Source organism: Lygodium microphyllum, chromosome 12, assembly GCF_053477565.2.
Source record: "Lygodium microphyllum isolate KBCC chromosome 12, Lygodium_microphyllum_v1.1.10, whole genome shotgun sequence".
In the NCBI taxonomy this organism is placed as follows: Eukaryota; Viridiplantae; Streptophyta; class Polypodiopsida; order Schizaeales; family Lygodiaceae; genus Lygodium; species Lygodium microphyllum.
In genome coordinates this window covers 78588890-78605448 of record NC_141146.1, presented here as the reverse complement: position 1 = coordinate 78605448, position 16559 = coordinate 78588890, and the positions used below count along the sequence as shown (strand labels likewise).

General features: G+C 44.3%; 1 protein-coding gene across 1 annotated transcript; it reads left to right on the top strand.

Moving 5' to 3' along the window:
• Positions 1 to 8777: 8777 nt before the first annotated feature.
• Positions 8778 to 9350, top strand: LOC148027954 (uncharacterized). Its single transcript, XM_087689896.1, has one exon. The coding sequence runs from the start codon at positions 8778 to 8780 to the stop codon at positions 9348 to 9350; it is 573 nt and encodes a 190-aa protein (XP_087546022.1).
• The last annotated feature ends 7209 nt before the right edge of the window (positions 9351 to 16559 follow it).

Here is a 16559-nt window from a genome sequence, read left to right as displayed (position 1 = left end):
TTAGTAACCTGCATCAAGATGTTGGACAAAACTTTCACTACATTCGCTAGAAGTTATGAGAGGCTAGACCTAGGTCTTCTTGACGAAACACTTGCTTCGGATGTTTGTGCATTACCATGCACTTGGGAAGAATACAAACTTATGACCACTAAATTCTCCAAAATTGCTGCCGAACTGATAGCAAACGACGAAATCTCAAAGGAGCAAGCTGCCCTCAGAAGACTAATCACTTCATATCGTAAGCCTCCTTGTTCTGTTCTTGAACACGAGTTGCAAGAGCTCACGTAGATGGCAAGCTCGCCATCCACATTCTTGCAGCAGTGGTTTGCTCTGAGACTCCAATGGGAGAAAAAAGGTTGTCGAATAATGACCAATGCTGAGCAATGCAAGGCAGTTAAAACCATCGAATATGACCCTACTTATGTGGCACCTATCTTGTTTAGGGTTTTGGCCATCACCCATAACCAGCATTTAGACGACCATGTGCTCGCTCACCCCTACATTGGCCAATTCCTCACAGAAGAGGAATTACATGTTGCCAGCCGCCTTAATACTAGAGATCTCTTTCACGATGTCTTGACCTACATCTCCCAAGTCTCCATCCAACAGTCTGCTCTTGATTGTCATGCTCAACTGGAATACAATCCAAAATTCTACACGTGGCTTCTTCACACGTAACTCCTACCCCAACAGGCCCAAAGCCCTTCACCTTTTAACCCCCAATCCTAGGAAGGATTCTTTTCTAAGCCGGAAGGGGAGGGGGTATGTGGGTATGTGGTGAAGGTGAAAGGAATCAGATAGGAAATGAATAAAAAGGGGGTACAATAAAGTAAAGGTAGTGAAAAGCATAAGCATATAGTATGAAAAAATGGCTTCCTAAAAAATTCATTCAAGAGTTTTTATTCTCACATAAACAGCAAAGTGATATGTGGAAAAGGCTAACGAAAGTTATGAAATTATGGCAGAAGCAAAAAATGCCGCAGCAAGACCGCGCCCATCGACTCCCATTCACAGACAAGGAAAGGGAGCAATATCGCATCCATCTAGAGAACCGCGCCTTCGGCCAGCTCAAGTTCCGAACCATCCACAACATCGAAGTCGTGGTGGCCAAGGAGGAAGCAGCCAGGAGGGTAGTGGAACAATGCAACCTTACAAACTATATTGAAAAATTCTCGCAGGAGTCGGATCACCTAAAATGCGTAGAATTCCTCAGAACATACAACCTGGACCAAGAAGGTGGCATTGTAACAGTGGGCCGAGGAGAGGGTGCAAAGCAGGTGCAAGTCCGGTTGGATCCAGCCTTGGTGGAGAAGGCTTTGGGATTGGTACCAAGGACAGAAAGGAGACAAAAAAGGGATGTTTATGCCTTGCTGAAAATGAAGAAGGAAGAAGTGCTCACGAATGACAGCATAAGCATCCAGGACATCGAAGACACAGAAGCCAGGTTGCAGGCCAAGTTGGTGCACGTGCTCTTCTCCAACCAATGTTACAATTCCTTAATGCATCAAATTAGCATGCCAGTGCTGGAGAATGTAGCAGCCCACACCCTAGACAAAGTAGATTGGAATGTTTACGTGCGGAAAACGATTGATCAAGCGGCGAAAGCGCTAGCCCTAGGAAGTGCACCAACAAGAGGAGAATCTCCAGCTTCTAAAGTTACGGAAAGGAAGAAAGCCTCCTCCAAAGCCTCCTTCATCGAGTACGGAGGAGTCTTGACTTCACTCATCCAGGAGGCAATAAAGGAAGCACAGGAGGCAGAGGAGGGAGAAGAAGAAACGCCGGAGAGGTCGCCTCCTCGCCAGGACAAAGACAGGTCCACCGACAGAACGGAAACATAAGAAGAAGGGGAGGGACAGACTAGCAAAAAGACAATTAGGACAACAAAGAAGAAGGCGACGCAGAGGAAGAAGAAGAATGACGAAGGCAGGAAGAAGGAAAGGGAAGACTTGGAAAGGGCGAAGAAGGAATCCCTGAAAGAAGCAAAGGAGAGAGAGAGAACAAAGAGACAGGAGGAGGAGAGGGAAAAAGAGGAGTTACAGAAAGCAAAGGAGGCGTCAAAACAAGAAGTAGAATAGGAGAAAAGGAGGGAAAAAGAACAGAAAGGGAAAAAGAAGGAGGAGCAGAAAAAAAGGGAGGAGGAAAGAAAGAGAAAAGCGGATGAGGAGGAGGAGGAGCTACGAAGAAAGGAGGAAGAGGACCTGGCGGAGGCCACTCGCCGGTCCATTGAACAACAGTGCCGAGCAGATGAACTAAGGAACCTGAGCCCGCGTAGAGAAGAGGGGCCAGGTTCTAGCACACAGGTGCCAAAGTTTGTACCACCTCCAGTCCTTGAAGGCAAGGGCAAGGCCCCGCTCCATCCGATCCCTACCCTCCTGGTGCCTTCCACGGAACTCACCACCATCACCCCCAGCATCCCGACTAGTGCAGATGTGTCGAGCTTCGTGGCGTGGATGCAGTATTTCATCAACAAGGAGATGGGCCAGGGGCAGAGCACAGAGACTACGGCCACAAGACAGAAGAGGCCAGCCACGGATGCGGAGTCCAGGCAAGAGTCCAAAAAGTAAAAAGTCGAAGCCTCAACCTCGCCCATTCACACAACGATGACGCCATCGGCTAATTACGACGAATATGTCGCCAAGCTACTCTCCCAATTGGAGAAAGCGAAGAAGGAACGCAAGATACATGTGGCTGAGTTGGCAGTCGAGAAGGAAACAGTGGCCACCTTCTAGCTGGATAAGACAAAAATGATAGCCTTGCAGCAGCGGGAGATTGCAGATTTGAGACAAGAACTGAAGGCTAGGGATGAGAGGGAGGAACACTGGAGGCAGCTGCTCGAAAACGAGACTCAAGAGTTAGTAAACATGCAAAGAGAGCACAAGCTCCTAATAGTGCAGTACCAAGAGCTTGCTGCGCAATCTGCTCAGATTGATGCACTCGTGATGGAGCTGAATGCCAGGGACGAAGAAAGAAAACGAGGCATGGAGGAGCAACAGGAGGAACTCAAGCGCCTGACAGATCAGCTGACCTCTGAAAGAGGAGAACAAGAGAGGCTAGTCAGGGAACTAGAGGATTATGAGCAAAAAATCATGATGCTGACCTTAAGACAGGGAGAGGGCTTGGAAGTAATGAACAAAAGGACAAAGGAGTGGGTTGCGCACAACGAAAAGAGGGTGAAGACACTGGCGCGGCACCTTGCTCTGACAGAAAAGGAGAAAATCATTGCGGAGAGCAAGGCGAAGGCAGCCCAAGTGGCCTTCAACACTCAACAGAAGGCCTTCCTCGACACTATCCTAGACGCCACGCATGCAGCGCAAGGAGAGCCACTGGAGGCAATGCAAAGAAAGCTCGGCATGGCAAGAAGAGCCCTACACGCTGGACTGCAGATGCCACCATTACTTGCGGAGGTTAGGCTGAGTTTGGATGAACAACGAAAATACCTAATGCTAGTCGGCCTAACCCCCCAGGAGATAGATGCCCTCGGATTCGAGGAAGACGTAGCACATGCAGAACAGCAGGGGGAAGAAGCAGAGCTAGAAATCGACATGAATCAATTCAGGGAAGACGTAGTCCCACAACCCCCCTCACCGCAGGCCCAAGAGCCGCCACAAGGGGACCCAGCTGTTTGCAGAAAGAAAAGTCGTCTCTAAAGAAAGACGCAAAAAGCTGGTGGAGGAGGCCAGACAAAAACTGAGAGCCAAGCCAGCCGTGCTACCGTCTGCGACTATCCCTCAGTGCCAAGATGATCTTCCCGCAAGATTCCATGCAGAACTGGTGGTGTGCGAGGTACAGGAACTAGGAAAGGATCCATTCCCCTTCAGTTTCCTCCTACCCAACAATCTGCCGAGGGTCCTGCAGCTCAAAGTGATGGACGAGGTAATCGCAATCGGTGTGGCCGGTTGGGGAAAAAATGACTGGAAGAGCGGGAAAAGACCCCAACCTCTTGGGGCACAGAAGCGGCCGGCTACTGGCAAGATAAGGTTTTTGAAATCCCCCACACTGTACAAAACTACAAGAGCCAACCCCTGTGGAGGAGGCGAGTATGTGACATAAGCATGCTCACTTGGATGGCGTTTTGTAATACCCTGCCATTCGAGCGGAACGACCCTACCTACATGGCGTACCCTCGAAGGGTAGGGATAGATTTTGATGCCACCCTCCACGGGCGGTATGACTTTCCCATTATTTATAACTCCACTGTAGTATCCTTTGAGCACGCCCTTCTTTTTACCGCAGAAAGCCTAGACGAGTCTATGATGTGCTTCCTTGCGGACTTCTCCTCATGTCCTGACCCCGCTTTTATAACCACTTGTAATTATCTTAGGTTACTTAGGCTACTTCTTAAGCAGGACCCGACTCCATAAGAGCACGGCCTGCCTCCCCTATTCTTTGACCCTAACGCTATAGATAACTGCGCCATGGCTCGTCTCATGATGAGGGCTAGTCTCCTTCCCTCTTTTTGCCTAGCCCTCCTAGAAGACATGAACGATAGCCAATTCACTATATGCAACCACCTCTTCCTCTCCACCACCTCCCTTCATGTATGCATGAATCTGAAAGATTACATGCAAAGTTGCCAGTTTTTGAGCAAGTCTATCAGACCCCCTTCTCCTCCTCATTCCGATCAAGACAATTAGGCCTATGTATCATTTCAAAAAAAAAAAAAGGCACCACAGTCACTGCACCTAGGGTTCTCCCTAGCCCCCTTCCCCACTTCACGCTTAGGGCACATCAAGGGCAGGACTTTCAGACCTGTCACCCTAAGACTCGCACCGGACCTCCAACGAAGCACGAACTGGGTCCTCAAGTGTGGGACGTTACCAAGGGCTTACCCAAGGTTAGACCCATCTCCTAGTTCCACTGCCACGAGCACCACCCACTACACGACGAGCAAACACACCCCTTAGGGAGTGCACAACTTTTCTTGCAGGTTATGTTCGACTCTCAAGAAATAGCTACCCGTGGAAGAAGATCACCCACGACACCCTTTAATGACCCAAACTTCTTTTCATGTGCCGGCATCCAGCCATCTGCCTGCTGATGGCCACCATGATCGAACCAAGTCAAGGTAGAACTGCCATTGGCATAAATCTTGGAATCTCATTGTTCGAAGATCCATGCCCAAACGCCTCAAGATCCACAGATCGCTTATTGATTCCACAAGCCTGAAGACCTTCAACTCAAACTAAAGACTTTCAAGTCAAAGACAAGGATCTTCAATCAAAGCCACGGGTTTTCAAGACAAACAGCGTTCGAGGGGTTTCTCCATAATAAATCCCTCCAATACCATCCTCATAAGGGATTGCTTATTGCTTCAAGCGTTTTTGATACTCAAAAGGTGACTGGCTACATAAGGGGCGCCACAACAGGGTGAAAGATACCGAGTATCTTCATGGAGCCTAAAGCATGCCAGAATCTTTCCTGGTCATCGTCCCCAACCTCCATCACCTATCATTCCCCCAACCACCCACCTACCTGTTCCGCCTAACTAGCCACTACGTCCCACCGCAGTGCCATGGGACTGGCACTTAACTAGGAGGGGGGTAATGTTACCGTGTTCCCACAGCACAGAGGAGCGGAAAATGGAAAAAATGGAAATAGCAAAAAAGGCACAGGATAAAAGCAGAAAAAGGTGCCTTGACCGGTAGCCAGTCCCTAAAAAATTCAAATGTTTGGGCATGACCCTCAGAAAGCTTCGCGCATTAGCCGGGAATAGGATAAATTAGAATGGTGGGAAATGGGAAAAAGGGCCTAGGCTACGGCCGGCCATGTAAAAGAGGGAAAAGGGGATGACTGCCCAAGAAAGATTTAGGGCTTTGTATATAAAGTTGGAAAGTGAATGAGAAGCTCATTCTTTGGTGTGTGGCAAAAAGAGTCTTCTTCTTCCTCTCTTCTTCTCTCCTTCTTGCTTGTGTGTGCTCTTGAGAGAGGGAGTGTGAGAGTGTGAGGGAGTGAGTGTGTGTGAGAGTGAGGGATCAAGAGGGTGAAGCTCTTCACCATCTCCTCTTCTCTTCTTCTCTTCTCTTGCGCGCGCGGCTATGGAGGATGGAGCTTGTAGATGGAGGAGGCTTGAGGATGCTTGAGCTAGCATCAAGAATCATGGAGCTAACGGAGTGCAAGAGAGAGGAGGGTACTCGATCGGGCATCAAGGTAAGCTCACTACACTCATAGGATCGACGGCACATCGGCTAGGTGAGAGATAGCCATTAGAGCTCGCTTGGAACGCTTGAAACAATAAGCGGTCCGTGGGTCTTGGTGGTTGAGGGAAAGCTCCCACAAATTCGTACCATCAACCTTAGTGATGTTGAAAATAGTATGATCAATGGACGAACTCGCCATAATGTAGGCTGGAAGACTATAGACAATTCAAAACTGCTTACTGATTACAGCAGAAAATGACCAAAAAATCACCAAAATTGAGGAAAAATGGCGAGGAAAGTGGAACCAAAGCTGCTGCCCACCAAGTACTAGTGAAAGTACATCATTTCAGAGTGTTTCAGCATGAAAAATCCATGTCAGTCCATACATATATGCTTGCTGTAATAAATTTCAGATTTCAGTAAAAGAGAGCTAACAGTGTCAAAATTGGATCCCAAGGCAATCAGATATTGCCAAGACCAAAGCCGGTATCATGCGGGCATAGCATAAGCATATGACGGTCGATAAGCATGAATCCAACACCCAAGTATGTCATACAAACATCTGCCAGTGAGTAGGCATACCCCCCAGTCAATGGGGCAAAGTGTTCCTGCCACTACCAAAACTTGACACAAGTAGGTGTCAGTTCACAAAGATACGGATCCAAAACTGAGACTTAGCTCATAAGTATACAATGAACCAAGATATATGATATATCATCCCAAAATGTAAGAAGTCCCAAAGCCTCAAGTGTCTGTAACTGCTCAATGGCATGTAACGGCTCAATGCATAAAAGTATCGCCTGCTCAATGTCTAATAAGCATTCAAGAATGCTCCCACTGGCACAAAAGTCGTATGTATGAGCTCAAGAGCTCAAGCCAAGGCAAGACACAGTGCTAGTGACATAAGTCCAAGACAATACATCAATAGTACATCCCGAACCTGTAGGCGGTAGAGCATCCGTATGTAGCATTCGTAAGTATGTAAGACATCAAATACATCCCAATCCAAGCTCTGACAAGCCAAGTAACATCCAAGATTACTCTAGATAATCCAAAATGTATCCAAGGTGGAGCTTCAATGAGCACTCAAGCTCAACGTATGCATAGGGTAATCAACCGTGACATGAGTATCAAGCCATAGGCAACGGGTATGCATAAACCCAAGAAGCATCATTGTCAAAGCATATACCAATGTCAATAAGTGTGGGCTGAAATAAGCTCAAGCTTCCAAAAGCATCGGACTCAATGAAAAGCTCAAAGTCATCCCTCGATGATCAATATATCATAGCATAACCCAAGACATACATCCGGAACCAATAGGCATATGTCAAAGCATGAAAGATAGCTTCAGCCCAAGAGTATTCAGCATATATTTACTATTATAAACTGTGTATTTCTAGCTCCAAAATCAGGCCAAAATCATAGCATTACATGTAGCTTCAATCCCCCAATCAATCGAGATGCAATAGGCATCAAACCGGTTATGTAGTCATGCCCAAACAAGCATAGGCATGCAAATACATGCTGTCTCAGACGTGAAATCTATTGCAGAAGATTCTGTCATCAGAATTTGGAAAATCCGATATCACCATCACGTCCGGATCGTGCCAAAACCCCAACTTAGACTCTTACCTTGCCTGAATCGGGTTCCGAATGCCCGAGATATGACAAAAAGAGTGATTTTTGGGCCAAATTTTGAAACAGGCGCAAAAAAAACGTGAGCTAGTTGGGGGGGTTTGCTGTCCCACGTATCAACAACGGGGCCCAAAGGGAGAACAAATGAGAGCCAAAGAAGGCCTACACCAAGCCTCAGCAAGCCTTAATAGGCTGGAAGCAAGATCCAAGTGAAGGAAGCTCCAAGAGGTGTGAGCTATGGTTGCCCACAACTTGTTTACAGCCTGTGAGACCTAAAAACTGAAGTAAAAACCCTGAGGAAAATGATCAAATACCTCTGATGTAATGCCTTGAAGGTGCCCAACAATGCCAAGAAGGTGCTCGGGAAGCCGAGGAGTGACGGGAGCTCGAAGGAGTCGGATATGGCTGCCGGGAAGGAGACCCAATGCAAGTAGGGAGTCAATGGGATGCTGAGAATGCCACGAACCAAGCTCAAGAGTCGGAAAGCAAAGCTCTGATACCAGTTGAAAGGGAGCGACGAATCGAAGGTTGGACTCGAGAGCTATGGCGGTAGAGCAAGAGCAAGAAAGAGAGAGACAAGAAATGGGAACTCCAACAGTCACAATGTGTGACCGGGCCTTCCTTTATTCAAACTGTCACTAAAAGAATAAAGAATAAAGTGACAGTGACGAGCGCCTGCCACCTGCAATGTGCAATGGCGGTGACTGTCAGTGTAGTAATACACGGGCGACTAGGCAGAGGTGCCTTTACCCCCAATAGAAACATCCAATTCGGATCCCAAACGATGTCCATATGACCCGAAATACATCAAAACATGGGTCTAAAGTTGACCATCTTCCTGCAAATTTTATGCAGTTTTTTTGTGCCAAGTTGGAAGAACATATCAAGCTGAAGCTACAAAAATTTTCCCAGAAGCATTATCATCGATTGGTATTGAGGTTCGGATACAAATCAGCCACGAACATCAGCTTCTGTCGTTCGTCCTCGCAACCAGTGGTATGCATCATGGCACCACCAATGACAGCAGTCCCAGAGACTCAAGAAGGACAACATTCTGCTCTACCCACAATGAATGATTTACTTGTAATTGGACCTGGGGTCTTAGGAAGGCTAGTTGTAGGATTATGGATGAAGGAGTATCCCAGTTCTTCTGTTGTTGGTGAAACAATTACCACATCACATCATCATGAGCTGCAGTCACTAGGAATATCCCCAGTTGTTAAAGGCAGCCTGTCTGGGGACCACTTTCCTTATGTGATATTTTGTACACCTCCATCTGGAAGTTCAGACTATGCTTCAGAGCTCAGGCTAGCTGGAGAGCAATGGAATCAAGAGGGTGTATTTCTGTTTACCTCCAGTAGTGTTGTGTATGACTGCAGTGATAGTATTTGTGATGAGGACACACCAACTGTTCCAATCGGCAGAAATCTGAGGACAAATGTTCTTTTGAAAGCTGAGGAGGAGGTTTTAAGAGCAGGAGGCACAATTGTGCGATTAGCAGGGCTATATACATTGGATCATAGACCTCATGCTTATTGGGCTAAAAAAGGCATTGTTGATACTCGGCTAGATCAGTAAACAGCATCGCAATAGACAACACATCAGATCCCTCAGCAGTGGCTACTACCTGTGCCACAATTGCCTTCACAACAGACGTTTCCTGCTCGTCGGGAGGTCGTTAATGCTTGCCAACATTGAACCATGGGAAATTGCTGCAGATCAGAAGGAATCAAACTCAGAAAAGAGGCCCCTCCGATTCCCAGGAATGGCGATGTTGACGACTCTGCAGGTGTTCCCCGTGTCATTGTACATACTAAGCTCTCTCAGAGCTACAATTCGATCAAAAAAGCTCTCCTCCCTCACAGAGCTCCATCACCAGATGTATTGCATTTTCATCTTCATACACACCTTCCAAGAGATACGTGATGCCAAATTCACCCCTGCCGAGCTCTTTTCCTAGATGGTACTTCTCTGTAATGCTCTGATACCAAATGATAAACTGAAGTGGAGAGGGTCCGAGAGATGGAGCAAATTAGAGGTTAGGAGCTACATGTTATCTTTGACTGCATTATTCTTCTTCCATTCTCAAAGTCAACTATAATAAGTGGTATCCTCCAAAGATAGATACCCCAACTTAAGGACACTTTACATATGCTTCTATTTTAGATACATGCATCCATAGGGTATGGCTTAGGATATGTCGTATTTATCAACACAACTTTACCAAGATTTTGAAATTTCCAATAATGCAAGTTGTGATGCTTCCAAATATCCAAGTTCGTGCCATATTTAGACCGCTCCTCACATTAATGAAGGGAAGCTTGGGTCTACCAAGCTTTTCATGTACAATCTTATTGTTGGGTCCTACCATTCTACCTAAGTTTATATCCACAACTCAAAGTATAATTAGAGAATTAATAGTTCTTAAGGCAAAACTCATTCAAAATTCAACCTCTCATAATAAAACAATAGTTCCCTTAGGATCCTAGAGTTCATTGAATTTGTTGAAATTTTTAAATCTTCTCTTCTATAGCCCCTGCCCTACAATGAAAATGTGCAATGCTTCTTAGCTTTACGAGGATGATTAAGAAGCCTTGCTATTGCACCATTCAAATGGTGCATGGTTTTTTGTGATTTTTAATCAAATGAATAACCAAATGAGAATGAAGAACTCACCTAGTAGGATTGTGTATGTTCTATATGTCAACTTGAAGGGTGTCTTTCCTATTATGATTTTGTGGGTTGTTTGGTATGCCCACAAGGCTTTCATAAACTTATTATCCAAGTCACTCTTAGGGGTTTAAATTGTCTTTATTAGAACATCGATCAAAATCTTATTAGTTAACTCAGCTTAACCATTTTCTTGAGAGTAGTAGGATGATGACTTATTATAAAAAAACATGAAGGTGGATAATAGATGTACAATCACCTCAATGATGAATGATCCCCCTAGTTGCTCACTATCTCCCATGGGGCAGCCAAATTAGAAAATGACTTGCTCCATAAAACTTAATTGTTGTTGTGGCATCATTCTTCTAAGTGGCCCTTTTCTCAATCCTTGTATGTATGATTATATACTTTGCTTGCAACTACTAGGCTATTGGCCAATGAAATTAATGCCCCACTTCTCAAAGGGTTGATTGGCTATCTAATCGATGCCACTCCATTATATCTTTTTTCATTGGTGCTTTTGTAAAGCACCAATCAACACAATGTTTTACAAAACAAGTGACATCATGGGATAGAATGGGCAACTTTAAAGAAGACTGAAGGATTCTCCTTATGTTGGGTCTCTATCAAAGCGTTCTCCTGTAATTTTCCCCCATAATTTCCCTATCTACTTCAATAAGCACACCATGCATCTCATGTTTGCAGACACTTCTTTTGATAAGACTACCCTAACCCAATCAATATAATCATCCTAATGGTAAGGTCGTGTTTGAAGGAGAAGATGCTTAATCCTTGCCTTCTTGATTAGGCGATCATGAATTTCTTTTTCAAGAATATCAATAATATCATCAACCCAATATGGAGTAAGGTATGCTCTGTAGCACAGCTCCTCTTCTTGAGAAATTCAAAAAAAAAAGGGTATTAAAAAGGTCATTGATGATTCCCTTTTCTTTGAGTTCCCTATTTTTTACTCTTGATATATGGTCTACTATATAATCACATTTGCCTTTGCAAACAATGATAGAGATATCAAATTCTTGCAATAAAAGTAACCATCTAGCAATTCATCCAATTATGCATGCTTTTTAACAACATACAACAATACCTGATGATCAACCAAAAAGGTGAAGGGTATTGCTAAAAGATAATGATGAGACTTCTTAATGACAAACACCGTTCCTAATCCTTCCCTTTTAATGATCTAGTAGTTATCTCAGTATCAGTCAGTTGCCTACTTATAGAACTCATTGGGAAGCCCATATTATGCTCTCCAGGTTGGCACAATATTGTTCCAACATCAAACTTAGGAGTATCAATATTATGCATATAAAATGTGATTGTCCAATCTAGGGTTCATAAAATAGGTGCAATAGTCAAAGTCTTCTTAAGAGTCTCATATGTATAATAGCATTCCTACTTTAGCAAGAAATTTGTGCAAAGATCTAGGAATCAACATATACTTCATCCTTTATGGTTGAGAAAGCATTAAACACCCTTGTAGTTGGTTGGAGGTGGAAGTTCAACTATCACTTTAACTTTAGAGAAGTCTGTGGCAATCCCATTCTTCAACACAACATGCCCCAAAAAACATCAATGCTTAATCTAGAATTAGTTGTTTAAGTAGTTCAATGAGAGATTGTATTGTGGACAACCTTCAAAGACTAGATCTAGTTTTTTTGAAGTATCCTTCCTAATTGGTGTGGACACAAATGTCTTTTATGAACACTTCAATCCACTTCCTCAGCATGTTCTTGAATATTACACATGATTGGTAAAAGGTAGCAACATTAGTCAAGTCAAAGGGCATGATACTGTAAGTAAATAGTCCTTACTATAAGTGGCAAATGTTGTATTGTGCCTTTCATTTGAATGAACCTACAATTCATTATATCTAGAAAAACCATTAAGGCATATGTGAGCCTTCTTTCTTGCTACTCTCTCCAACATATGCTATATGTATAGAAGAGGATAGTTGTCTCTTTTTGTGGTGGCATTGACTTTCTGATAACTAATACACACTTGGATTTTGCCATTTTTCTTCAATGTGATGATCGTCAATGATACCCAATTTGTGTGTTTGATCTCATAGATGAGTCCATTATTTAAAGTTTATCAATTTCTTCTTTAACATCATGTGTATGCTTGGGATTCACTGCATAGGGTTATTGTCATACAAGTGCATCACCCGGAATCATTAAAATATCCTTGCAAATATCCTTTGACCAGTTTAAAAATGGCATCTAGATTAATTGGTGGACTCTTCTAGGTGTCCATCTCTACACATATTGCTTATGATTGGTTTTCGAAGAACGTTAGTATGTCATCCCAATCCTCAATTCTCAAGCACTCAATATCCATGGTCTATTGTTGAGTGTTGAAATGACTTGTTTTTTGGCTGATTTTTGTTGTTTTTGAGAGCTGAATGGTTGATTTTATGAGATGATTGATTGATTTGGAAGTGGATTGAGAGTGTTTTGGATGATATTGATTGTGTTTTGGAAGATCATGATGTTTGTTGATGGTTCTGTGATGTTCTGATAGGTTCTGAATGGTTCTGTATACCTTCTGTTTTGTTCTGTTTTGGTCTGTTTTTGTTCTGATTGTCTTCTGTAAGGAGGGATGGAGTATGGATTGATGAAGAATGAGATATTGTGAAAGCTTAGTGAATGGTTTGTGAGAGTTTTGAATGGTTTGAGAGTGAGTTATGTAGTTTTGATGACCTTCTGTAACCTTCTGTAGGTCTTCTGTAGAGCTTCTGTTTCTGTTCTGTTTCTGTTCTGTCTCTGTACTGTAACTGTTCTGGTACTGTTCTGTAGACTGTTCTGTAAGTGTTCTGTGGAATGTATGTGTGACTTTGAGGAAAGTTTTCTAACCTTGGAAAGAGGTGAATACAAGTGCAAAAGAGCTGAAAGAAGTGGAAGAAGTAGCTGCTGAAGACTCAAGAGAAGACTAGAGTGAAGTGACAGTAGTGAGCTGTGAAGAGACACTGTAGTGGCTCTGGTGACTCTTCATATCAGACATACCTCTTGGGAGGGGTATCCACGACCTAAGAGTGATTATTGAGAGTAATTTTTGAGAGATTGTAGTGAGGATATGATGTATTATTGATGGAGTGTGTGAGAGAGAATCAGAGATAGTCAATTCTATTGAAACAGAGTGATTGTATATGAGAGATTGAGAGAGAAGACTATGAAGATATTGAAGATGAATACTATGTGATGTATTTTCATTCAAAGATGGTGTATTTCTTTGTTTTCTTTGTGATATTGATGGATTTTGTGAAGATGTTGAAGAATATGGTTGATTCTATTAAAAACCGTGGGAGATTTACATGATGCTGCATGAAGATTTGTGGTGCCTGGTGTTCTTTTCTTCATTGTGACAATATGAAACATGATAAACAAGCTTGTTGATGTTACAAGATAGATTTTCTTGCAAGAGAATTCCCTTTTCCTTGGTGTTCCTCTCGGGGCTCCATGTTTTTGGTGCGCAGCCGGGGAAACTTGCCATCAACAAGCACCAAAAGAGGCTGAAAATGAAGGAATTGGCATTGCCAAGAAGAGAAGAATTCAATGGATGTTTGTAAAATTCCTTCTTCCACTGAAGAGTTGGAATTTCTCATAATAAAAGCCACTTTCCACAAGAAGTTCATCCCACAATGGCGGAAACACATCACCATCATGATGCATGCTCTATGTGGTGGACAGTTTCCTCTTCCTGTTGAAGCAGCAGAAACTTGCATCTTGGTGGCAAACTGTTTGGGAACAAACTGAAGAGCAGAAACAGAGAGAATGAACATCCATGGAAGATTTGGCATTCATTGAGAAGTTTCCAGACAACATCAAGTGGGAGATTGTGAAGAAGCTTCAGGAGTCTTGGTCTGTAGAGGTTCACAGGGACAAGAAGGAAAAGAGTTGGAATTTGTTTGTGGATGCTCAACAGCAAGATACATGGGATGCTTGGTGTACTGATAATCTTCTGTTTGTCCAATTAGCAACCCACTGGAAGTTGGTAGACAGAGTGTTTTTCACAACATACACTATTGAAACCATCAGAAGCTGGCATTACTATGATGATGGCACCACCACAATGCTCAGACGTATGCATTATGACACCTTCAGAACCGAATACCTTCCTCTGTGCAGTGGCATGAAAGCAGAATTTAGGGACGTTGAAAAGAAAGAAGTAGAAGAAATGTTGGCAAGAGAGTCCTCCAGAGACTGAAGCCTTCTGTTAACCCTCTGTGGAGCACTAATAACATAGTGGAGCCAACCCCCTGATGAATGACGCAATAAAAAGGCAAGCGTTAGAACGAGTCCAGAGGTACGTGAGAAGAGAGAAAGCAAGAATCAGAGCCGAGAGCGAGCTCGCAGCAGAAGCCGCCTTTGACGCCCTTGCGGAACTCTTTACAGAAGTCCCAATGGCACATCAAGCCCTTCCTCCTCCTGCTGGAGGTCCACTTCCAAGCCAGATCCGTCCTGGAAATATTGATGACAGACCAGCGAATGTAGTCCCATTGCCAGTTTTTAAGGGAGAGTACAATGAAGACCCCGATCTTCATGTAGCAGAGTTTATGGTAGCATGTGTGGCTAACAATGCCAGAACCCCTGAGCATTGGTTGGCAATATTCCCCGCCACTTTCAAGGGCGCGGCGTTTCAGTGGTATGAGAGACAAGCAGCAGGAACTTTTGGCACATGGGATGACCTGAAGTTGGCCTTCCTCACTAAATTCAGGCGTGAAGGTTTTGAAGAGCGGATGAGAGAGGAATTTATGAACCTAAGTCAGTCCTCTGGAGAAAGAGTGGAAGCCTATGTCTCACGAATGGAATCCATCCTGAAGAGATGGACTAACCATAATCTAGATGATGGCATTCAGAAGGGAGTGTTTCTCAGAGGATTACAACCAGAAGTCCGTAAGTTTGTGGAGCTACAAAGACCAGCCACCCTGCAAGCTGCAACAGAAGGTGCAAGACTGTACGATGAAGTGGAAGCTAGATTAGCAATGAATACAGGAAGAGGAGTCTTACCTCCTCTGGTGCCAGGAATGATGTACCCACCAAATGCAGTCCCAGGGACTGTTCCTTATCCATACCAACAGATGCCCCCGGTATCACAGTACAGTGCACCAAATCCTCAGTGGCCACAATCCATGCCTCAAATGGTGGTTCCACCACAACAACCATGGTCTCAACCAATTTCCTCAATGCCAAATCAGCAGCAACAGTGGAACCCTACCAACTGGAGTCAACAGCCAACAGTTCAAACAGGAGCTCTGAGTCAGAACCAGAACAGAGACCCCTCTGTACCAGCCCAACCCGTTTATGCAGTGATTACAGAGACTCCTCAAAACCCTCCTACCAGTACGTCTGGAGGAGAAAGCTTGAAGGATTATTTATCCAACTCAGTTGCAAACATCAAAAAGGAGTTGATGGATGTGATTACAGAGCAACTACAGACGTTGAAAGTGAACACAGCGAGCATATCCAACGTTGCAGGAGCAGGAAGAGATGTGATGCGGTCAAATACTTGGTGTGGTAAGTGTCATCAAGCAGGCCATTTAGCCACTGAATGTACACGGAAACCAACCATCCCTGGAGCCTTCTGTTCCTACTGTTTGCGGAAGAACCATACAGAGGACATTTGCTCCCTGAAGGAGATGCATGATAGGAGAAGGAAGGAAGAAGACGCAAGATTTAACTTGCTGGAATCCAAAATGACAACACAAGATATTGGACCCAAGCCTAGAGAATTTGGTCCTAATTTCGGACCCAGAAGATTTCCTTCTCAAAGTTACAGAGGAAGACAGTCTGGCGGTGGTCAGAGATCAGAAGTGGAGTGTTACAGATGTGGAGAAAAGGGCCACATCTCACCAAATTGTCCAAATCCTCGAAGGTCAGTGGATTACAAGCCCTTATGCAGTCGATGCAAAGGAGAAGGCCACACTGCAAAAGACTGTCCAAGCCCAGCCCCCGTGAAAAACAGTGCTACTGATAGTCCAGCCAAGGCCCAAGAGCCTACCTCCAATTTGGTGGAATTGGAAGTTGCTGCCATCACGCGTGCAAAGCAGAAGGAACCACCTATCCAGAAAGAAAATAACCCTCCTGCCAGAACAGTGAA